This window comes from Aulonocara stuartgranti, assembly GCF_965226115.1.
Source record: "Aulonocara stuartgranti genome assembly, chromosome: 1".
Lineage (NCBI taxonomy): Eukaryota > Metazoa > Chordata > Actinopteri > Cichliformes > Cichlidae > Aulonocara > Aulonocara stuartgranti.
Window position 1 is genome coordinate 2624438 of NC_138939.1, and position 25814 is coordinate 2650251.

The window sequence follows — 25814 nt, forward strand, 5'->3', positions numbered from 1 at the left end:
GGACTCGGTGAACTCTCTGCTGCCCTGTCTAACTTTACACGGAAGATCATCTTCTTCGGACTCCAGCATTTGTCTCAAACTTTTGATTTGAACTGACTAACTTGGTTTTGTTGTTTTTTTGGTGGCACGGTGGTTAGCACTGTTGCTGCACAGCAAGAGTTCAATTCCACCATCAGGCTGGGTCTCTCTGTGTGGAGTTTGCATGTTCCCCTTGTTTGCGTGGGTTCCCTCCGGGGACTCCGGCTTTCTCCCACCATCCAAAGTCTTGCAGTTAGGTTCACTGATTAATCTAAACTGCCCATTGGTGTGAATGTGAGAGCGAATGGTCCCTGTGTGTTAGCCCTGCGACAAACTGGCGACCTGTCCAGGGTGTACCCCGCCTCTTGCCCATGACAGCCAGTGTTGGTCAAGTTACTTGAAAAAAAGTAATCAGTAACTAATTACTGATTACTTCCCCCAAAAAGTAATCCCGTTACTTTACTGATTACTTATTTTCAAAAGTAATTAGTTACTTAGTTACCTTTTTAAAAACACGATTTACAACCTGAAGAGGTGATAAAACGATAGATCTTTCAGCCCAATTCTACTTTTTCTGCATAATCCATCATACAAAATGTAATCAAATGGAAAAGTCTCTTTTTAAAACTTGTTTTATTAGTTTTAATCTTTTAACTTTATGCATCAAGCAAAAATGTAATTATCTGCAACATTCTCTGACTGGAAGAAATTAGTTTAACATTTAAACCTATTTTCTGCACATTCCAGCTCATAAAATAAAATATTTTGTGTGTTTACACTCAGTCTTTCAAATAGATGCAAGTAAAACACAGCAGAAAATAAATAAAGTCAAAGACTCAGCGGTCCTGTTGCTCTATTTTCACCTGTAAAGCAGGAGTGGGGTAGGCGGAGGTTTACCCTGGTGCAGGTGTGCCGCGGTCAGTGGAAGAATCCGCGAGTTTCTCTGTGAGTTTCCCATTACGTCGTAGCTACTCGGTGCTTGTTGGAAGTTTAGGGGTTTTTTCGCTGTAAAAAGAAGTTTTCTTCCCACGCACAGCGGACACTAATGTTTTTGTCACTTTTTATGGAATCAAACTCAAAGTAAGGTCAGTACTTCCACGCTTTAAACGCTGCACGCTCATACTCTCTCTGCACTCCATATATGATCCATTGTTGATCTGCACACAGCTGTTGTTACGAACGGCGCACTCGCTTACGTCACTGTCATGAGACATTCTCGCAAAAAATCACGGTTTTAGTAACGCAGTAACGCAGCGTTCCTACGGGAAAGTAACAGTAATCTAATTACCATTTTTGCAATAGTAATCCCTTACTTTACTCGTTACTTGAAAAAAATAATCAGATTACAGTAACGCGTTACTGCCCATCTCTGATGACAGCTGGGATAGGCTCCAGCACCCCCCGTGACCCAGAAAAGGAGAAGTGGAAGTGGATGGATGACCTGTGGGGGTTTTTTTTCTTCTTTTTTTGCTGTTTTGTTTTCTCTTCTCTGTGCTTGGATGTTTTTGTTTTATAATTTTTTTTCCTTTGTCTGGAGTGATTTTAATGTAATTTTGAACTTGAAATCTTATAAATTAAAAAAAAAAGATGAATTATGAACCGAGAAAAGTTTGAGCCATTACGCAGTAACATCTGGAAACATCTGATTAACAGCAACTTCATTTTTCAGCATATAGTGATCCTAAAGTCACTGTGAGTGCAGTAAAAGCATGGCTGGATAGAAACATGCGCAATGAGCCACAGAGCTGTGGTTAGGCTAACAGTTCCCGTGCTTTGGGAAAGTCAAACGCTGTCATGGCAGGAAGAAGGCGGCAGACCAGGTTAATCGTTAATGTATTGATAGCTTGATATGACAGCTTTGCTGGCCCAGAGTGATTCTTCCACTTGTACCTATTTGGTGTGACGCCACCACGAGGCCACGGGCTGCAGCTACATCACGAGATTTTAAGCACGTTTGGAGCGTGTCATAAATGTCTTCCTCCCATTTCTTGTGTCTCTTTAGTTACAAAGTATTCACATATTTCTAATTCAAAGTTCCCGCAGATACGCTGAACTCATGTGTCTCTAAGTCGAGACGTTTCTGTGTGAATGACAGAAATGAAAGACCTGCAAAACAATAATAATAGCTTTTTCAAAAAAGGGTTTGTGTCTGTGTTTGTGCTGTGGACCGCTCCTCAGTAAAATGTTTCCTCCTCAGAGAGGCCGGGCTGAAGGCTTCTAAGCCTCACAGGTTAACGAGTGTTTCTGCTCCGTGCCGCCGCCGATCCTCAGTTCGCAGCTGAGCCACCTTTACATTTACCTCCACTGATCTCCAGAGCTTTTACTCTGAAAAACAGGCTGTGGGCTCTGTCAGATCGTATATCAACACGTGTCTTTCTCCCCGTGTTCTCGCCGCCTCCTCGGGCGCCATCAGGAGAAAACAGATTGGAGAATCAGTGGATTAAACCCACAGATCACCTGCAGGAAATCCCCGCCGCCCGCCGCTCTTTCAGAGCTTTACAGAGTTGTCTGAAAGAAAAATGAAATAACGGGCTTCTTTAAGGTCAAGATTTGCTGTGGCGGGCTCAGCTCAGGCGTAAACGCTCAGTAACACCGGCTCGGCTGATTGCTTTGCTCTCTAGACGATGTCAATTTTTGGCCGAGGAGCGCTCGGTATTAAGGTGGCGGCGCATCGAGGGCCCTTGTTGGCAGCAGGTGAGTCCTGAAGCTCCGCTCTATTATCGGCTGAGCCCAGAGGAATATCTCACAGAGTAATAGCACATTACATTCTTAATGCGTCTAAAACACGAGGCGCTCCTCACACAATCCCCCCGCCATCTCTGCACAACCTTTTTGTTTTTGTCCTGTTGTTGTTTTTGTCACTTTGCTCCGGTCTCCCAGCGGCGTTTTGGCTCGCGCTCGCTGGGCCGCGGAGCATCCATCAAACCGGAACTACGTGCCGAGGGAGCGTTGGCCAACAAGGAAGTCATTAGAGAGGATGAATCTGTTGTATTTACTCCTCTGTTATGCAATAATAAAGACAGAGTGCAGCGCAGGACAAAAGGAAATGATGGTCTTTACACAGCGCTGGTTGGAGCCGCTGTGAGGGGAGCAAACTGCGTCTCTAAGATCAGGAAGAGGCTCCGATGTAAATGCACCGCGCTGGACCCTCCAGCTTTACCAGCACCTGTCTGTACAAATGAGAGCGTTACCTAAAACCATTAGGACGTATGAGCAGCTTAAGACTCACAAAGTGCTGAAATACATTCACATCCATGATTGTTAGTAAATGTGACGGATGGCTTTAAAATGAGCTTGAAAACAAGAAATTTCAACTTCCTGGTGTTCATCTGGTGCACAAACACATCAGTAAATGGTAAATGGCCTGTATTTGTATAGCGCTTTACGCACCAGTCATCCACACATTCACACACTGGTGATGGCAGCTACATTGTAGCCAAACCCACCCTGGGGCGCAATGACAGAGGCGCCACCGGCCCTCTGACCACCACCAGTAGGCAACGGGTGAAGTGTCTTGCCCAAGGACACAACGACCGGGACTGTTCAAGCCGGGGCTCGAACCTTGGACACTTCATACGTTCTAAGAACACACGACTTGGTTAAGCTGAGGCAGGATTAAGCGCCTCTCGTTTGGGCCCATTTATCTGAACAATACTCGCTCCAAACACAAAATATACTTACGTACGCAGTCATCGAGAAAAGCAAGTGACAGACTGTCAGTAATCCACGAGAGTTTAATGACAGCGTTTAAAACTGAAGCTGTGCTCTCTGCTATTTAAGTTATGTTTTGAAAAAGCTCCAACCTGCTGATAGTCTTTTAGGAAGTCCAGGAAAGACGCGTAGCAGTGATCCCGTCGACTGGAGAATATCTACAGTTTAATTCCAGGATTAAAACGTCAGCTTTTGACCTCGTGACCTCTCGTGCAGAGATAAAAGATGTCACGTCCTCTTTTCCTTCGTCTCTCTGTATGTTTTGGGTTTGTTTTTTGGCCTCCTGTGATCTGCCAGTCATTAAAGCCTCTGGTTCGACCCAATTGTTGAGGAAACGGCCCGTTTTAAGCCTTTAGAGTCAACACAGACGCCTCCTCGGGGAGAAACGAGCGGCAGTTTAAGTGATTTCTCTCTGAGCGGCCCCATAAGTGCAGCAAATATCGCCTTTAAAGCCCGAGACCTGTAAAACATCTCACTCTGAGGTCTTTTTTTCTCTCTCTGACGCGTCTTTTTAGAAAGCTCAGCGATCACCGCCGCCGTCTGAGGAGATGAGCTAATTAAATTGGTACTTTTTACAAGTCTTACTCAATAAATCTGAATAAATTAACAAGGCATTACTAAGGCTGCTACATTAAATTTGCATAGTGCATTTAATGAATATGCAGCCGCGACTGGAAAGGTCTGCCACTGTGAACCCCGGCGAATTAGCATAACTACTTCCAGCATGTTTCTTAAATAATGCTCTCATTTGCACATCACTGAGTTGGCTAATTCTGGCATCGGCGAGGGCGGCCCCGTAATTAAAGAATCTCACTTTAATTTTTAATGAAGTTTATGTTACATCAATCCTGACAGTAATGAGGGAGACATGGAAACAAAAAGGCTGCTAATAATTAAATTCACAAACCAGTTTGAGGGATAATAACTCCTGAGGAGGAATTACATGACTAATTATTAATTAAATATTCATAGTATCATGCAGCAGCAGCAGCAGCGGCGGCAGCTCCTTACCGCACGCCGCCGGAGCCCAGATGCCAAACGGCTTTTATCTGTGGAGGACCTGAGTGGATCATAACGGCGCTCCAGACTGCCATTAATTATAATGACCCTACAACAAAAACAGGCTGTAATTGGTGGGCGTCCGCCACGTCCACGGATCTGTCTGGGAGGCTTTCCCTCTGATTTGTGAAGCTGCAACTCGTCCCGGCGCCTGAATGGACTCAAATAGCTTTCATTCAGTTCACTGTTAGCACTACATTATTGTACTCATAAATATACTTTTTGAACGTCTTCAAATAAATTGATGCATTCTCATAAACTTATTAGATTAAAAATAGAGATGTTAGCCACCATGTTGCCCCGCCATCTCGAATGCAGTGGCAGAGACGTACCTCGCCACGTGTGGCTGGAGACGGGTGAAACAGCAGCGCTCGCCGATAGAAAACTTAACGATATCTCCAACAAGTCGCCTGCTCTTCAAGTATCGATGTCCTCGGACAGACGTGAGCTTCACGGACTCGTCCACTCGCAGGTTTTACAGCCTCCTCCAGGGCAAGGCTGGACTGGGACAAAAAATCGGCCCGGGCATTTTGACTAGAGACCGGCCCACCAGGATAAAGATTGAAAATGTGACGTCATTCAAGGGTAAAACCGCAAAGGATTCTGGGAACTTGTGGCAAGACGTACTAGCGCGCGCAGGCTTTCAATTGAAATCAGTCACACAGCGATAAAAAGAAACACAAAAAATGGCAAGAAGCTGTTGTATTATTAACTGCAATAGCCGGTCGCATGACAGCCACGGGAAGCCGACGGGTAAAGAGATCGTTTTTTTCGGATTACGTCGTTGAAGAGAAATTTTTTAAGCCATGTTTCCGAAGTAAGAGCCGACGGATGGTCTGGATATACCAAATATAACATCTCAGAACACTCCAGCTCACAGGTTAGTCTGCTCCAAGCATTCCCACAAAGGTCAGTCTGCTGTTGTAGTTAATACGTCATTTTTCTTAACATAATTGGTGATATAGGTTACAAGCAAGTCTGGCGCTGAACAGAAATGGTCGCGCTATGCTCCTTTATTTATTGTGCATAAATAGTGAATTGTCCTGACACAATATTGCGTTTCGCTTCTGTTATTATGGTACACTGACAAAAACATATACTTTTATTCACAGGATAAAACAGGTTTTTTGTATCACTAATTGCCCAGTACGATTACAGCATACAGTATTATTGTCACTGCTACATTTCTGTAACGGGTACCAGAAATTATTTCCACTACTAATTAATTACCGTTGAGCTCAAAGGTTATATTAATAAACGGTTAACGAATGTGTATTTATGAGGACGATTTGTGAGACTGGTAAACTTACCTTTGTTCGTACGATGGTCTTTACTTTCTACACGGTGCATTTCAAGGTCCTGCACCCATCCGTCAGTAAACTGTACCTGGGCTTGTTGCAGTGACCTGAAGTTACTAAACTTCATGAGTGTATGCACTCACTCCAAGAACTGTGTAATTATAAATATGAGCGTGGTGAAAGTTGGGCAGCACGCTGACGTCTTTTGTCCCTCTGTGTGCTCGTAAGGGTCTGACCCTTTCACTGCTTTGATTTTTTCCTCGTATCTTTTCTTTGTCTTTTCGTCGAGTCTGTCTTTGTACGGACCGGCATTGTTCTCCTTTTGTTTTGTACATTCCTTTTTTGTACGGCAAAGAAAAAGCAAGAATTTATTGGAACCGGAGAATGAACGTTTTGCGGTGCTGCAAATGCTTGCATTTGATGCGGTACTTGGATTGTTTTGCCACGAGTTCCCGGCATGCAATGCGCGAAAATCACGTGATTGCTAAACAAGGGGGAGGGTGCATCCGGCCTCCTCGGCTGTAATTGGTCCAGCCCAGAGTCGATCATGACCAATTGGCCAATCCAACACCTTTCATTATATATACCCTTCCTAAAAAAAAAAATAAATAAAAAAAAAAATCCATCGGCCCATAGAAACAAAAAATCGCCAGCGGCCCACCGGGCAAATGCCCGGTATGCCCGATGGCCAGTCCAGCTATGCTCCAGGGTAAAGAGACGTGGACACCCGGCATGAGCAGCCGGACAAAAACCTTCATGGAAAATCACGAACACATTTTTGTTTTTTTAAGACGAAAAGAAAAAAGATGTGACAACTGTTACGTGACGTTTTCTAAATTTAACCTGAGATGATAAAATATGGAGATAAAGTCCGGCCAGTGTGGAAGTCCTGTTCTATTTAATGTCCACCAGGAGGCGATACCTGTGGTTAAAGAAAGAGTCTATGGGAACTCAGTCGTGACCTCTAAGTGCTTTCCTGATGAGCTCAGTTTGTTTTAATTCTGAAGTCCATTTAATAAATGTTGGTGATGCTGATGCTGCTTCCTCACAGGAAGCGATTCATCTCAAATCGCTCTGCAGTGACTGTTGGTCGCTAGCAGGTGTTCCAGGCTACAGTTGCCTAGGCAACTGGTAACCTGCGTTTTCATTGGTAGTTGAACCTCATAAACGAGGTCAAAAGCTGTGTCCCAAAATGTCGGCTGCATCCTCCGGAGGCCGCATTTGAAGGCCGATTACGTCACAGCCAGGCGACGAAGGCTGTCCCAATTCGTCGACTCCTTCAAATGCGTCCTTCATTTCCTGGAATTTGAAGGATGGGTTGGGTGTGTCCTTCGTGGCCCACCATATCCCAGAATTCATAGCACGGCCCAGCCTAATTTCAGCTGCCAACAATGGCGGCAGTTACTGAGTTTTAAAATTACTCTTATTAATCTTTCTGGGCCACAAAATAAACTTTTAACATATTTTCAGGCGAGAAAGTAGCTGTGTAAACATCAAATATCTGCTCGTTTATCAAGACATCACATATTTGGAAAAGTGTGCCAACGTTTTCAGAGACGTCTGTTACCCACCCACTCGATAGCAAGCCGGGGGGCTCAATGGTCACTCGAGCCGGCGAGAGCAGCGGACTCCCGGCTTCATCGTTTTCCGACCCCTGCTGTCTTTCGCTACTCAGGTTAAACATGATATATAAGTCTCTCAGATAACTTAAAAATTTAATTTTTTACCCTTTTTCTATGTTTTATTTGTTCCGGAGTAAATCGGTTTGGCTGAGATCAAAGTTATTAGATTAAATAAAACTTTATTAATCCATCGGTTGGGGTCCTCCGGGATTTTCACACAGCTGAATAAACGTCAAACAGAAAACTGATTAAACAGAAGTGTGAGATGGTCGAGAGTTTACTCCAGTGCCCTGTTATATTTTAGATAGCAAGGAGCAGACGGACGAGTTTATTAAACTCCACCGACACAGCGGTGACGCAAATCTGAAGGCTAGACCGTCCAATTTCACAGCCTCGCACTTCCGGCCTTCTCGGTCTTCGAAGGACCCGGCCCACGTAGACCACGAAGGCCGGGTCTTCCGAAGGACGCAGCCTACGTTTTGGGACACAGCTCAAGAAACAAAATTCAGGCAAAGAACTGTGAAGTTCATAAACAAGGGTGTGTATATATAATGGCTGATCAGACCACTATAACACAGCAGGGGTCACTAAACACAACACGATTGCAAGCCACAAAAACGATGCAGTACAATCCAGTTTGTTAATAAACTCAGCACCACAGAAGAAAATCAAAAACACTAAAGTCTGAATTCACATATTTAGTTAAATACAAATGCTTGTTTAACTGAAGAAAATACACATTCTCCCCCCTTCAGCAAGACGTGGTGGTGCCGTCCAATCGGCCCCTCTTCGTATTAAAGTGCTCTAAACCCCGGCCACCATCTTTTGTCTGGCAACTCCCAGGGATCACGGCAGGTAAGAAACAAAGAGCAGTCACAATCACAACCCACAAATAAGAAATGAACTGTTATAAAATCACAGGCAAACTAAATGTGCACGCTTGCAAATAGAACAAATGTATTTAACCAATCAATAAACTGCAAACTAAGGTGTGTCGTTGTGTTTAGATGAAGCAAAGACTAAAAATACATGAGAGTTACTGACTTTTAGAGTCAGTCAGTAACAGCTGGAGCTAGGAACTGAACCCACAGATACTCGTTTTCTTGTGGAGTCGCCCTCTGCTGGACATTACAGAGAGTGCAGGATTGAGTGCTCAGCACTGTTGGTTTTTGTCAGATGTTGAAGGGGCGTTAGCGTCTGGAAACAACCAGCAGACTTTAAACTGAGTGACGGTTCAAATGTAAATGTGTCGCTGTTGGCGGGACTGAGTCGTAAGCTCTTCAGTCTAATCAGAGCCGAGAGTTTCTGCCATGTTTAAAAGTTAATTTCAGAGGTAATGACTGCTGAGCTCCCGCTAATACGCCACCGCTCTGAAATCCAGCACGAGGAGGCCGAGCCCGTCTGTCCTCATTACAGGCAGCAGAAACATCCTCATCGCTCCTCTATTTAATTGAGCTGCAGAAATGCAGCATCAGGAAGACTTGGGGATAAATAGGAAGCGTTCCCATTGGTCCCACAGAGGAGCTATTGATGTTCCATAAATCCCAGTCAGGAGAAATTTAATTGAGTTATACCACACTGAATTACCTTGCATCTAAATGGCACCCAGATCCAAGCAAATGGAATAATTAGGCGCCGGACAAAATGTTAGGGAGCGCTATCCCGAGCGACGAGGCGGCTGCCGATATTCATGCATGTTAACGCGATCGGCTGCATTTATGAAGAAGCTAATCAGGTAACAGGGCCGAGCAGGGAGCACTTCACAAGCTCAGAGGAGGAAGACGCTGAAAATAACGATCCACACTAATCCTCCAGCTTCACAAATACCACGGCCACATTTAGACTTTTAATTTATGTCATGATGTCTGTGGAGATTTCACTTCGTCACATGATCTTCAGCAGATGGTGGAAACTTTTTAAATGTGTATGTTGGAGCATCGGGTGAGAGGACGCACTAAAGCTCCTTCCTGCCGCAGGAAGGAAAGTAAATTTCTTGTAGACCACTTCTGCGTTCAGATGCATATCACCTCTGCCCTCCAGTATATCTCATGATTTATCAGAAAGCATGAAATCATTTGTCTTTTCCCAAGTTCTGTTTATTAGCTTGCGTTTGTTAGCAGTGGCCTCACTAATCACAGATGTTCCCACCTGCAGTGATCAGGCTATAAGACTCCATCCTGGGAACCCGCCGTGCTTCCACGGAAGCAGGATGACCTCATAAACGAGCGCTGGATCGGAGGTGGGTTTCAGAGTGGCTTGCAGATGTGGGCGGGATAAAGCAACTTTAGTGGCCCCTGTTAAAGAGAATATCAGCTGATCTGGTGCGACTGTTGCAGAAACTGACCTCATGTTGCTCCTGAACATTTTTGTAGTTGTTTTTGGCCTTTTGTAGTTCTTTGCTCCTCGCCGGGTTTGTTCAACCCGGTGTGTTTATGGGTGATTTTGGCACCTTTCTGTGTATTTTCTCTGTGGGATGGTTGTTTTGTTGTTTTATCTGCTGTTTTTAATATAACTTTATTAAAATTTGATAAATCCACAATACAATGAAATCAATAATAGGGGAACACTCCCCGTCCTTCATACTCCACTTGAACCTGACCATTAAAGGAGTCAGGACTAGTTTGGCACTTCCGGGGTCCAAAACAGGAATACTGGGTGCACTTTGGAGGAGATTTGAGAAACAGAAACAAACGAGTCAAATTAGTGAACTTTAGCATTTATATATAGACTTAATAGGTTTCTACGTTAGTCAGCCGTGGCTCAATTTGCTGTCCACTCTGTGCTTTAAAAAAAATACTGCCGTGAAAGAAAAAGTTAGAAATGGCACAGAGACAATGCCTCTCCTCGCTAAAGCTCAGGTACACTTCAAGAACACTCAAACCAAACTTGATTTCCTCATTAACGGTGCTTCTCAGTATTAATCGGATGTTTCCCATCAGGGTAAAAAGGTCCAAACCAGCCGCTGCAGGAAGGAGCTGAAGATGAAACACGAGAATTTGATGATAATAAAAAGTCCAGGATAATGCCTCGAGATTGAAAGGAGCCTTCCTGGACGTCGTCTGCGACATCTCGCTGTGACGCGGCAGCATTTTGGCAGCCCGATGGAGTAATAATCTGTCAGTGTGGCTCTTAACGAGCGCTGACGCCTCATTCGCTGCTCTTCACACGCTAATCGCCTCACTAATTAGCAGCAGCTCTCCTGAAGGCCGCTGCTCGTTTACTAATCAGCCTCCAATCTGCTTAATCAGCGATTTAATTGAAGTGATCGCCTCCCACAGGCAAAGAACCACTCGAGCATGAGAGAGCTGGGAATCGAACCTGCAACCTCAGTCTTTAACCCAGGCTCAATGGCCTTTGACCTTCAGATTTTAACAGTTATATATATATATTTTTTTTTTTAATATTTTTGATCAGTCCTTTAATTTTCGCATTCTTTGTGGTGAGTTGACTGTCTGTAGTAATATTGGGATAGTGGAGTGTCTGTTTAGCTCCGCCCAAGCCGCTGTGTCCAAACACTATAATTGAGTGATTTACATTGTTTTGAATTGTGTCCTCCTCCTGATAAATCAGCAGCTCTAATGGAGGCCAGCAGCTCCGACTGGGGGTTGGAGGAAGGTGGGGGGACGGTGGGCGACGTGCTGGGCGGTAACAGCTATGACACGTTCGGTGGCACCCATTCATTCATTTCATAATAAGGGCCTGGCAAATCTGCGGCGGTGGGAGGGTCGTCATTAATCCGTCACAAATTGGTGCCTGGATGAGGAACATTTAGAGGAGAAACACGGGTTCAGGTTAATGAGTTTGTGTCAACGTGACAGAAGAACCACAAACAGATTTTTACTTTTTTCCTGTTTGTCGATAAAAGTCCGAAACAGAAATTTCCTCTGAGCTTCTGGGTTTTTGTTTCCCGACACCATTTGAAATATATGTTTGAAAAATAACAACAGTTGGGCAAAAAGAAGATGATTATTTGGAAAATGGGGGGTATTAGTTTGCAATGTGCGCACATTTATCGGACACCTGGAAAGAGCAGGACTGGTTTTAGAAGTATGGACGTGTATTTGCAGAAGTTTGGATGTTACCACAAAGATTCAAAGCTCTGTTTGTGACATCAGACGAGGGTTTGGGTCAGTTTAGGATCATATTCCAATTTTAGGGTTAATGTCCCAGGAATGCATTGTGTTAACGAAGGTCCTCACAAAGACAGGTGTGTGTGTGTGTGTGTGTGTGTGTGTGTGTGTGTGTGTGTGTGTGTGTGTGTGTGTGAGGTCGTGCTTATTTCCTGAGTGCAGCTGAAGTGTTGGTAGATGATGAGAAGCGTGCTCAAGTACCACCGCCACTGCTGCTCTGCATTTTGAATCCCCTCAAACACACACACACACACGCATGTATGTTTTTCTGCCTTTGTGGGAGCCTCAGTAACATAATGCATTCCTGGGACGCTAACCCTCAGCCTGAACCTGAACCTTAAAACCAGACCTTTGATGCTCTATCACAGAGTGAAGATCTCCTCGGGTTCTGCAAATGTCCCCGCAAAGTTTGAAACGTGAACGGGTCCCCACAAAGTCAGATAAATGACAACACACCCCCACATGTAAAAGTGATGGGGAATGTGTAGTCCCTCATTTTTAAGAGCCCCCACCCCCCATTAAAAAGAAATCACGGGAACACCCCTGGAGAGTACAGCATTATAGCTGAATAACATCAAACCTTTTCATACTGAAAACAATTTTACATGAACTGATTTGAAAGCAGATGTTAGAAGATTTGTTCTGATAAATGTTTGGTGGCATGCCGTCTTTGTTCAGAGCTGAGACAGAAAACCTCGAACATGTCAGGGAACATGTTGGGGAACATTTCAGTGGACCGTGGGGATGAAACCTGAACAGGGTTAGGTGTTCCTCCTCTTCCTCCTCTGCTGTCGGCTGCTTTGAGCTCTGCTTTAGTCAGTTAACAGAGCCGTTAATGAGAATCCTCCTGCTGCTAATTAACTGCAGCCGGCTGAATATTTATACCTGCTGATGATTGTTATCGTCATTGCAGGTGCTATTAATGTTTGCATCACAAACCTGTAAGTGATAATAATAATAATATTAGAGGTGGTGTTTAATTCAGTTCAACTTTATTTATCTCAGTCAGAGGTGAGACCAAAACAGCTTCAAAAGCTCCCGGCTGTACCTGCCAATAGTGATCAATACATTGATTCATTAATAGCATTAAAAGTGAAAAGGCTGTTCTTCCCTTTACTTGTAATTCTGATATTATTTGTCTGTTTTCAGTGTAAATATAATTAATAAAGCATATTACGTAACGAGGATTAATTATGATAATTGGGATTACAGCTTCAGCAGGTTAGGAGAAGCTTTAAAATGTGTTTTTCATTTGCTCACATTAAATAATAATAATAATAAAAATGTAAAAACCACTGCTGCAGAAAAAATATAAACTGGCTCATTCAATATAGTATGGATAATTTTTATAAGAATGAGTCGTATTTATTGCATTTGTATTCAATATTTATTATGTTGGATATTACTTTTAAGTGAACACTGATTTTTTTTTTTTTTACAAGAAAAAATTGTTTTGTCAAACATTTTAAACTAAATATACATTAAAACAGTTTTTATTTTATAAAAAAAAAAAAAACAGCGCTCAAAGAGTTTTCAATAAAACCTTAAGAGGAAGCAGTGACCTAATTTAACTAAAACTATCACACTGACCATAAAATCTGCAGCTACGTGCTGAATATTATCAATAAGTCATAAATCACAGAACTTATTACATTCAGCACCAAAATAAAATCACATCATAAAAAACTGATTTTATCATTTAAATTCTTTTAATCAGTTTTTGAAAACTAAATTTATTTTATTTGTATTTAAGTCACCAGAAAAATTAAACTCACAGCCTAATGCAACATGAATGAATGAAATCATAAATGATGATACAAGAATTAAATGACACTGAAATGAATTTTCATCAATTTAAAAAATAAACAAAAAAACCTAAAATGAAAACACCTAAAATGCACTGAATAAATAAAATAAAATATAAATAAAAAACAGAGAATAACTAAAGTGATGAGCACCAACAATAAGAGTAACTGGAATAAATGATAACAGGAAACTGAAACTAGAAAATGAAATGACCAAAATCAAAAATATTAAACAGGAAACAAGTGGAAACAATAAAAAACACAATATAATTCTGTATGAAACCCTCTCATGTCACATTATCAGCTCACAGGTCAAAGGTCAGACGTGTGAAAGTAGCTGTTTGGTGTCACCCCCTCCCCCCCCCCTCCTCTGGGACTGTTAAACCCCGGGGCTCCTCCAGTTTAATCCTCCTTCTGCTGCACTTTAACTGACACGATGAAACGATGAAGAACAAAAAGAAAACAATGGACATGAAAGCAGCCGTTACGTCAATAATTAATGACCAAAATATGAAGAAGAAAATCAGATTTAATGCTGCAGCTTTTTAGAGTGATCATTAGTTTTGTTTTGAAGAAACAACTTTAGTTTTTACTGATAACTGATCGTATTGTAAGATCATAAAATCAGTCAACAAATTAACTCATCATCAGATGATTCTTGCACAAAAATGACTTGAGAATATATCAAGTCTCAGAAATAAGTTCTGCAAATAAATACATTTGGTAAAACATTTTTCAGTGTTAATATAATAATAATAATAATAATATATGGCAATATATCTGCTAGACTATTTCCTTTATTTTAAAACTGACAAGTCTTTTTTCAGGATGATGAAATCATTCTGTCTCTTTAACGATCAATAAGATTTTTAATTGTAAATTACTAGATAAAATAAATGTATGTGCTACAAATATCAGATATTAAGATTATAATACGTTAATTAAATTGCATTATATTAGAGTTATACTGACAGATCAGTTCAGATGAAAAATGAAGCTTTGCTGAGTAAAATAAAAATGATTAAGAACTTTAAGGCGGAACCTTCAGATCCATCTGAGGAAAAAAGACTCAAAGCTTTACAGGCTCCTTAAAAATATCTGCCTATTATTTTAGAAAAAAAAGATAAATGTGGCATTTGGGCAAAAACGGGAGAAAAAAAGCAAAAAGGGTTAATCGTATGAAATTAATCGCAGAAATTATAAACTCATTGTTTAAAGTTCAGGGTTGTTGTTTCCACACAGAGCTGTGGATAATAATTATAACAATAATTTGTTTAAATTTCGTGGAAATTCCCTTTAATTCCGTAGTTCAAGGAAAGTGGAAAAACAGGAGCTTATTAAAGGAGTTTCTCTCCCACAGTGAGAGAAGTCTCGTCTTCATCAGCTCAGACTCTGTGAAAGATACCTGGATGTTTGGAGAGAAGCTTCGTAACGGTTCTGTGAACAGAGACAAACGACAAAAAGACAAATAAAACAAATTAAAGCGCTCACACAGCAGCTCTCAGCGGCTCTATTAGTCAATGCAAATTGGTGCGAGAGGCCACAAACAACCCCCCGACACACACACACACACACACACACACAGACACACACTGCGCGTAAAACGGTGCCAACACACCTCCGCTCAGCGCACACGTTCCCGACAGTCGTGCTCCTCTCTTTTGCTCTTTCTCCGCTGCAGCTTCAAATGAAAGACTCGTGTCGGTTCACCGTGTAAATGACAGCACGGTGTGCCCCCCGCTTCCCCCTACACCCCCGCCTCCCTCCTCCTCCTCTTGGCTGTGATCATGTGATGGCGCAGAAGTGGCCCATTAATGAAGCTCCTCACCGGGGGTCTTTTCTGCTCCTGTCACCGCGCACGGGACAGATCTGAGAGGGGCATGGAAGAGGCAGCAGCAGCCGCTTAGCGCAGCTCACCAGCGGGCAGCAGGAGGACGGACACCGCGCTGCACCTGCCACCCAAGCGGAGGAGAGGAGGAGCACCCACCGCTTCAACTTCTCCCAAAGTTTCGCTACCAACTGTGCGTAAAAACTGGGAGCATGCGTCCAGGACAGCCGGCGGTTTCCGTCTCATGCGTAAAGGCGCAGTGAAGAGTTTGGAGAAAGTTTCCGAAAACAAAGCGAAGAGAGGCTCTTCTGACGGGATCCCGGTCCGGCTCGGCAGGACAAAATGCCGCGCCCCGGGAGGAACACGTACAGCGACCAGAAGCCTCCGTACTCGTACATCTCCCTGACGGCCATGGCCATCCAGAGCTGCCCGGAGAAGATGCTCCCACTCAGCGAGATTTACAAGTTCATCATGGACCGGTTCCCGTACTACCGAGAAAACACGCAGCGCTGGCAGAACTCGCTGCGCCACAACCTCTCTTTCAACGATTGCTTCATCAAGATCCCCCGTAGGCCGGACCAGCCCGGCAAGGGCAGCTTCTGGGCTCTGCACCCCAGCTGCGGTGACATGTTCGAGAACGGGAGCTTCCTGCGGCGCCGGAAACGCTTCAAGGTGGGCAGCATGCAGGCCGCGGACCCGCTGGCCGCCAGCAAGCCGCAGGATGCGACGCACTACCTGCAGCAGCAGGCCAAGCTGCGGCTGAGCGCGCTGCACGCAGCCGCGCACCTCCCGCAGATGCCGGCCGGATACAACCTGAGCTCCGTCTCGCAGCCGTCCAGCTTCAAGCACCCGTTCGCCATCGAGAACATCATCGCCAGAGAGTACAAGATGCCCGGCGGACTGGCGGCCTTCTCCACCGCCGGGTACCCGCTGCACAACCAGCTGACCCCGGCCTGGCCGCACATGTACGGCTCCGGAATGATGGAGACTGCGGCCCCCATCTCCATGGCCGCCAGCGACTACTCGGCCTACGGCATGCCACTCACGACCATCTGTCACGGCGGGCAGACGCTGCCCGCCATCCCGGTGCCGATCAAACCCTCCCCAGCCTCGGTACCCGGCCTGCCGAGGCTGCCCGCGCACATTCCGGCTTTCCTCGCGAACTCGCCCCAGTCTCTGAGCCCCACCTCCCCGCAGACAGCCACCGGCCAGAGCAGCCCGGGCGGCCCCGGAGAAGCGCTGCAGTCCGCGGTGGCGGTGCACTGACGGGGGCTGCTCCGCTTTTTCTATATTTAAAAAAAAAAAAAAAAAAAAAAACTTCCACCGCAGAGAGTTTAGGAAACCGCAGGCTGACCTCTGACCTCCACAGAATTAATCAAAATGATCGACTGGCTTTCTTTTCCACCGAGGTCAGAAACAAATTTGCTCCACATTCCTTCGCTTCACCGTGACTGAGTTTAACGGCTCGGTGGATCCCGCACAGACAAATTATCCGGATCTTTTGTGTTTGCAGCCTTTTCTTCTCGGACTCAAAGAAACCCTCAGATTAATGACTCCAGAAGATTTTTCTCCCTCTTGAGCCTCTCCGTTTCTTTTCTGCCCCCAAAACAAAAGTTAAACCTAAAAGGAGGTTAATTTGATCCCATTTGTAAAACTCAAGAGGAAAATCTGCCTAAAGAAGCCGGCAGGCGTGTGAACAACCAAATATGTCCCCGCTGTTTTTTCCTTTCTCAATCGAGTTTATTTTGTAATAATCGATATGAACAATCGCAGAGAAGATGAAACGTAAAAGCATATATTTATGTCACAGTCTAAAAACCCACCGGAGAGGTTTGAATGCAAGGATCTATGTCTCTGAAGCACTTTTTAAAGACCAACTTTAGATGTTTTTTATTGAGTAGCGAGGCCATGTTGGTTTGATTTAAAGGTTTGGTGTTACAATGAGCCGCTGTCTGTGTATTTGTACTGCTGCATGCTCCTCCGTCTGAAAAGCAGAGAATAATCCAGTGTTTGTATGTTTTTTTTAAATGATTATTTTCATTTTGGGGGCATTGAAAAGCATGAACATGACTAATGGGCTTTTTATTCCCTTCGCTGTGTCTGCTCATCCAGATCCATTAAAGAAACCTTCATGGGCAAAAATACAGGAAATAAAACCAGTCCGAGTGCATTTTTAACATTTTCAGCTTTCGTGGATTTGTGCAGTTATAATTCAGTCCTCTAAGTTTGTACATTTAACCTCTAACCTGCTGTTTTCTCCCTTTCTTAAAATCACAAAGTGACATTTTTTATTTGAGTGGGATATTTATTATATTTCAGCCCAATATCACAGCAGATTGTGAAATAGTCACAAAAAACAAATGAAAGTAGAAAAAGTTATGACTATTTCACAATCTTTGTTAAATCAAATTAAAATTAAATTAAGAATAATTTAGATTCGCACCTTTAATCTCAGTAAACGTGGCTCTTAAAGCTGACTTTCTTTTAACTGCAGAATTCTTTTTAAATTTATTTTTCTTGTAACCTGAAATGTGGTTTAATAAATCTGCTTTACCAGGTGTTACATAAACTCAGCAGTTTACCTGGTAACAGCTGTATTTTCTTTGAACTCCTCACTCTGTGAAATTTCACCTGTTCAGGTATTTTAACAGCCTGACACTACTTCTTGTTTCCCTTCTGTTATATATAAACCCAAGATCAAAGGTACCTTAAATTCAAACCGTTTTATCAAAGTGTAGGCCTCCTGTCGTGAAGTACGAGTACGTCTGTATTCCTGAGATTTGGAGCCGGAGGCCTCCGACAACAAACCAGTTTTAAAATGAGATTTTACGGTTTCTCTGTCTCGCCCGTTTTATTTTTAACATTTCTTTGTCACTTTCACAAAGCAGCAGCTGAGAAACTGAACTTCTGTCAGTGATTTATAGGTGATCATTTCAGTGCAGCCAAATATAAAATCAGAGTTCATTTTGGGAAGCTGAGATTCACATTTCAGGCTCAGTGTTATTAAATCAGGATTAAATGAACCCTCAGACTGTTTCTATTGGAACACATTAACGTGCTCAGATATTAAAACTGGACCAACGCACCGTCTCACACAGTTCATCAATGCTGCGCTGCATTTTAATGCTAAATCATTTATTTAATAAGACAGCAACATAAAAATACACACTGAACTAATGGGCGTGAATAATCTTAACACATTTTTAGTTTAGTATCATAAAAAAATCATTTGAAAAAATATTTAATGCACACTAAAAATTCTTTATTCTTTATAATTTGGTAAGTAAGAAAATAAAAATGAGTGAAGCTTTATTTTGCTTTGTCTTTTTTTATATACACAAAAAACATTTACAATAAATGTGAAATTATGTTTAACCTGTTCAGGTGGCAAATCTGTTGAGTGAGACAACAACATAAATATAAGTTTAAATAAAGGTTTGAATATTTTTCAGTCACCTGTGACTGCAGATTTGTTCTTGTCATAGTTCACTGATGTTCGTGCAGTGAGCTGATATCAGAATCAGGTAAAAAGTCCCGTTGAGCAGACCCGACATGTTTCATTTAATATTACGCTGTAAGAAAACGTCATCGATAAACTTTGACTCAGTTTTAACGTCTAAATGTGAAAACAAACAAAATGTGAAACAGAGAGTGAACACAGAACGAATTCAAAAATAATCCTTTCAGTTAATAACTAAGATTTTTTTTGTTAGACTACAAAACAAAGTCAGTTTCTTTGGTTTTGTTTTCTTTACATCAGATGAATTTCCACGTGTGTGACAGGATAAAAGATGCTGAGAAACAGGAAGTGGCGCGTCTTTGATTTATCGCATTAAAAAAATAAGATGGAAATGGAAAACCTCGTAAAAACATTCACAGTAAATCAACATAAATGTGACTCCTTTATACATCAACTCGGATATTAATAAAATATAAATGCAGCATGTACTGATGTCAAGAGAAAAATCTCTTCGTACCAAATTTATTTACTAAATATTTCACACTTGTGAGGATCCTCAACATGTCGTGACTGTAAATCAGAAGAAGACCGAGTCCCGCTTCACGTTAGTGCCGAGTCACATTAATATATTCTCAGGGTGTGAACCATCAGTGCAGCACGTTCACATGGAAACGCTCCACAAACATGCGTGTTACACACGAGTGTAAAACATGAACCATGGACGATGACTTCCCTTCAGATAACATTAACCTGGTATGTCGAGCGGCCGCGGCACTACAAACATTTCCATATCACATTTAGCAGGAGTTCAGTGCTCCAATCATGTGATCCATTATTTTCAGCTTTTGTAACTTTTATCTTGTTGTCATTACTGTGACACAACTGCAGCATTTAACCTTTTAATTAAGCGCCTTTAGCTTCTCATTATCCTTCACATTTACTTGGAACCAGAAGAAAAGGGGCAAATAAAGTTGGATACTTCAGCTTTCACGCATGTAGTCTGACAATGATAACACATTTGTACTGTTGGGGCATTTTCTTATGTAATTATCTGACCAATAATGCGGCTCCTGTGCGATTAACGGCGCTAACAGAGCGTCCAAGAGACCGTGAGCTGAACTTGGCACTTCCTCCTCTTGCTGAAGCGGCACCGAGATCCAGTTCAAGGCAAGATTTAACTTGAACTGTGATTTATGCAAAGCTGCTCTAGTAGAGACCAAAAGTAAAGTCTGCAGTGTCAGTTTTGTCTAGAAAAAGCGTAGATGTCACCATGACAACCAAGAACCCAGAGCTTAACAGGAAGTAGGAAGTGTTTTAACACAAACCAAGCCCTCTTCCTAAACCTGAACCGGATACTGAAACCATGTCACTTGAATAATGTAAACATAATCAAGTTTATTTGTGTTTATTTTAGTCGTCTACACTGAAAAAAAGGGACTGGCCATCTCTTGGATTTATGTAAGCATCTTGCATGTATTTAACGCAATTGCCTCATGTTTTAAAGATAAATGTAACTATATAGTGTAAAAACTACATGATATGCAGAAAGGGTGTATTAAATTGTTCATATCATGTTCAGGTGAAGTAAGTCAATAAGATAGCAACGTTAAATCTCGTGAAACCACGCGTGATTTCATCTCGCGGGCTTTGGATCGTGGTTTAAAAAATGCATCCATCTCAGTCAAGTCGAGCAGCCAACTCTACGTTTTTTGGTATGTCTTGATTTTTTGAATTAATATTTACCATATTTCAGCCAAATGTAGTTAAACGTCTAGATTGCCGCCATGTAACATGCTAAAAAAGAGCCGTTAGCTTATTTGCTGTTTTATCTGTTGTCAAAGAATTGGCGCTTTTTCATTTGAATTTGTCTTTGGCACAAGAGCCGTAATATCACATTAAACCTAATTATGAGGCACTCATAACATAATTTGGTTTTCTGTGTGAATAGATTTGTCAACTGACTCTTCAGTTACATTGTGTATTTACTGCACCGTGGTGTTAGTGAGATTTTGGACATTGAACAGCTTTAGCTAATATCATCAGCGGCATTATGCTAGCTTACATCCCTACCCCTCCTGCCCTCACCTGCTGTCCTTTTGTTTTTGTTTTTGTTGATGCACATTGAGAGACCACATCTATTCTGCATTTCACCAGGAGTCAGCTGATGGATTGTGGGTTCAAGGTGTTATGGTAAGAAAGTATATTCTATTTTCGCTTAAGGTTTCTGTAACTTAATTATAATAGGTTTTTTTATAATTATTAGGTGCATGCATACTCAAATAGACCACCCTATTAATACAACTGAGAAATCCAAAATCTGCCATAGGTTTAACCTGTATGTATTGTCAGAAAGGTGATTACTGGACTCACATTAATGCACACTTGAACTAAAATGAGGTTGTAACTTGTGGGTTCTTGGGTTGCAAATCAGAAACAAACATCTTTGGATTTTTTTAATCCCATAAGATCTGGAAACACAGTTTTTATTCAACAAAACATTACTGATTAACCAAGCACAGTGCCTGCTGTTATTTCAAAATAATTTTATGTCATTTCAGATGAAATGCAGCATTCCAGTGCATCCCAACCATGCCTTTACAGGTTTCTGACGGAGCTGAGTTTCTCTCTCACAGTCTGCTGAAAGTGTTTGCAAAGTGATCGGGGGAACAGGGCACAAAACTAAAGGATGTAGCTGCCATGATGACAGTAAGAACTTTAAAATTCTTTAACTACAAAGTGTATATGTATTGCATTAGGTCAGTAAAAGATTTTTATGCTGCATCCATTGAAACAGTCAACTATTACCTGTGAGTACCGATTCCACTAAAAGGATGCCATAATTTTCGTCATGCATTTACTGGCCCACTGAGAAAAATTTATCTTTTTAAAAAAATAAATGTTCTGGAAACTATATATCCATAAAGTTGATGTCAAACAGAAACTTTTGATATTTCTTTGTAGATGCTGGTGTTGCATGTTGACTGGTTTAAGTTTTGGTCTGGGATCATTTTCTTCTGTGCTACTGAAAAGTTCACAAATCTCTGTTTTCTTTGTTATAATACTTTAGGATGACATTAATGCTCAAAGGGAGTCTCATCAAAGTGCTCCGCATCCGTGTGAAAGACAATTGCAACATCTTCTCCACGCAGGAGTTCATGGTGAGTGTTTTATGAGTAGATTGTGGCTTTGCAACATTTAAAAATGCATTTAGTTATCCACTTGATCCTCATTGGACCAGTTAGGACCAGTAGTCCTCTTTAATAATTTGAAGTTCACATGAGGCCTGGTAGTGAACTCGGCCACCCCCCCTTGAGGCCCCACCCCCCTATATTAGGGGTCACATCAGTGTGAAAAAACTTTAAATTTGTCATTCTAGTGAACAAAGGAAAATCCCACCAGTATTTACATTAGCTTTTGTTTGAAAAAAAAAAAGACCAACAGCTAACCAAATTGTGGGGCTGAAAGTCTAAATTCTAACATCTTCTGAGTGACAAAACCTGGATTTCTGATGGGCCGGTGTCTTTCTAACAAAAACTAATGTAAAGCATTTGAAATTATTATGTTTTTCACTCTGTCTTAGAAACTCTGTTAGACCATGAATGGCAGCATGGCAGGCAACTCTTTGGCTATAGCTATTTACTATGTTGCTTGCATTGGTTTAAATTACTCTAACATTAGAACTGGTAGATTCAAAAGAGATGAGTTTAAAAAGGAATCTTAAAGAAATGTTTTGTGTTTAACCAGGACTTGACTGAGGCCACTGCACAGATTGAGAAAACCACAATGAACATCTGTCTCCAGAGATGCGCCAGGCAATGACTTTTCTGATGTTGTTCTTCAAGATCTGGATAACGTGACCTTTGCAGTAGCCATGCTGTTTGGACCTTTTTTATTCCTTCAATATGAGTTACCCATCACAACTCTGCTACACTTTTGAGGTGATTCAAAGGGTGGTAATGGAGTTGGATGCAACTCAGCTCTCAAGAAAAGCTCACAACTGAGACAAAACTGCTCCTGCAAGGAAAGCTCACTGTTATGCATGTGAGGTGACCAGCTCTAGGTGAGAGGACATTTAAATCTCACACTTGTTCTGCTGCATTTTGAAGCTCAATTCCAGGAACAGATCGCAGGGTTCATTTTTATAAACTCTGCAACTGCCATGAGGACGAGCCGTTTTTGTTGTTGTTGTTTGTTTTTCCTTTTGCTCTGTACAAGTTCTCTGTCTGTTTGGCAGCATTTTTAAATTTGTCTTTGTATTTTTTCTTTCTTTTACTAGTGAAGAGATGTAGCATGAACAGTTATGCAGTCTAAATATCCCATATGGGTCGTGTGAAATGGTATTTTCAATTTCATTCAGTTGAAGTAAGGAACGTTGAATATTTCTAAGTGTGCTGTTTTGAACCAAGATGTCACAGTATGATCAGTGCTGTATTTTTTGACAGTCACTGTATCAATGTTATTTTTGCATCTCTTGAATAAAGGTTTTGACCTGCAGGTGCTAATTTCTTTAGTTATTGGGGTAAAATGGGTAGTGTTAATAGGAAGGTGTTTGCCAATTCAGTAACCTAATTTAATGTTAATGGAAACTAACATTACCTCAAATTGTTTAGTTATAATTGTTGTTTAACTGAATCTTGACGTCAGAGGCCTTAAATAGAATGTTTTGATTTGTTCTTTCCCAACATTTTTCAAAAGAAACAGTCTAATTTCTTTGCTGTGATTGATTCCAGAGAACACGGAAGAACTGACATTATTTAACTGTTGATTTATGTAGATTCAGTAGTGGAGTAATGTCAGTTTAATTCTTTACCTACTGTCAATGCAGTGAAATTAGACATTTTGTTTTGAAAGGTTACTGGTGGATGCCAGCAACCATCTTGGAAGAGAACAATACAATCTGTTATAAGGCCTCCATTTGAAAATTGTGTATTTGATACTAGAATATAATAGCAAAATGTAATTTGAAGATAACATGTAGTATTTAAGTGACCAAGTAGTATTGGGTAAAAGTTATCGAATGGTGTTGGGATAACGTGAGAAAATTGTGAAGGATTAAAATATTTCAAGAGCTCAAATTACTTCATCAAAACATGTTTAAGTCACATTTTATCAACACAAATTGCACAGGTTTATTGAACATGAATAAATTGTGTTAATTTAACTCAATTGTTTAAGTTGCTGCCAAAGCAAAACATCTGTGTGCAACAAATGTCCACCATTGAATTAAGTAAATCCAACAACATATTTTTTTCAGTGTATTAATTAAAAACGGTTCATAGCCCTGTTCATAGTTAAACTGCAAAAATCTCATGTTTGAGTCAAAACTATGATGATTCCCACAGCAGTTTGTGAAAAGTCACAGTCTACGTCAGAAACATCTTTATTGGATGCACAAGTTTGAATTTATATTTATGCCTTCCAAACCCGGTTTTGATGTGCGTGGGATCCAAGCGCAAGTTTCAACCATCTAGCTGTTTTTCTTTTGAGGTGAAGTTGAAGAGTTTGGATGTAGACCTCCTCCAACATTGTTCCATCCACTTTGTGCAGCATAGCGAAACTGCTGCCACCACCAGGCCTGACAGTTGGTACGGTGCTCCTACCTTTACTCTTCCAAACAAACCTCTCGTCATTGCAGCTCAATCTTTGTCTCGTCTGATCGTAGAACTTCGTGTGGGCAGCTGCAGGTGTCAGTCAAACTTGAAGGTGTTATTTTTGGAGCCAAAACCAAATTCTTCCCTGCACGTGTCCATGGTGATGTAGAGCTGGCTTCACTGTGGACAGTGATGCTGGTGTTGCAGCAGTTTACAGTTCATGGCAGAGCCTTGGTGGTTCCTCTGTTATTAACATCCTAACCACTGGGCGCTCATGAGGGTCCGTTTGGGTTTTCTTCCAGACTCTTGGCAAAGTGGTGACGCATTAAAATAACTTCTACTGAAGTATATCTGCAGCTGTTTAGCAACGACTCCACGAGACCTTCACATCTTGTGTAAATCTACAATCATCTTTCTTAGATGTTCATTGACTCCCAGGAGTTTCACATTGTTTTGAGTGTAAATTTTGTAGTAGATTAATGTGCAGACACTTATGGCTGCATTGATTCTGCAGTTAAAGTTTAAGGTGTAATTTATTGTTAAATCCTGGGAGTAGCTCAGCATAGATCCTGCAGGTGGTTTCTGTTTAATGGACTCTGTTCCTCTGAGCGCTGAGAGCCAGCAGCTCGTGTGAAGAGCTTTTCCTCCCCCCGCAGTGACCGAGCTCTGGTGTGTAAACACTGGCCGGTTTGTGCGGAGCAGTGAATTAGCAGCGGGCGGCGTCTGGGCGGCCGTAAGGGATTAGCCAGTTAACACTTTCCTGGTGCCAAACACAATTGTGCTCCGTCAATGCGTACGGGTCTTTGAGTGTGTTGCCAAGAGACGGCGACTGTTACCATAAAAATGTCAGTTTCTGAACACCCCTGCCACCACCACCTCCATCCTCCTGAGCTGTGTGACCACACACAAGTAAAACAAACCGACTTTAAAGGGAAAAACCTCCACAGACGTAAAAGACGAGGTTAAAATAATCACACGGGTACAGGAGGAGGAGGTGCTGGGAAAGATGGACCTCCAGGGGACAGAAGGAACAGAACAAACACGACTTATTACTCCACATTTATTGATTACTATTGATTCCACAGGGACTAAACTTTGAAATCAATAAAACTTTATTACACGCAGCAACAGAGCAGTCAACAATATCTAAAGTTTTTTTGGCATTTGAGTTGAATTGCAGGCGTTCATAGCAGGTTTGATTATTTGTGGCTTGTGTGCCATTCCTACATGGGAATTCAGCGCGTTTGTTTTCATGGTCAGACCCAACAGAGGCTGGAAGCTGAGTTACTGAG

General features: G+C 41.9%; 1 protein-coding gene and 1 long non-coding RNA gene across 3 annotated transcripts; both read left to right on the top strand.

Annotated features, from left to right (window-relative positions):
* Positions 1-518: 518 nt before the first annotated feature.
* Positions 519-23351, top strand: LOC309709382. Of its 2 annotated transcripts, XR_014277495.1 has the most exons (7): positions 519-1103; positions 8464-8563; positions 9863-9947; positions 20511-21121; positions 21490-21637; positions 21999-22089; positions 22676-23351. It is a non-coding gene; the product is annotated as an uncharacterized lncRNA (long non-coding RNA). The 2 variants fall into 2 exon arrangements; XR_014277496.1 differs by lacking the exons at positions 519-1103; positions 8464-8563; positions 9863-9947 and adding an exon at positions 20336-20389.
* Positions 15268-16820, top strand: LOC309689341 (forkhead box protein B1-like). Its single transcript, XM_082505677.1, has one exon. The coding sequence runs from the start codon at positions 15814-15816 to the stop codon at positions 16735-16737; it is 924 nt and encodes a 307-aa protein (XP_082361803.1). The 5' UTR covers positions 15268-15813; the 3' UTR covers positions 16738-16820.
* Positions 23352-25814: the final 2463 nt, after the last annotated feature.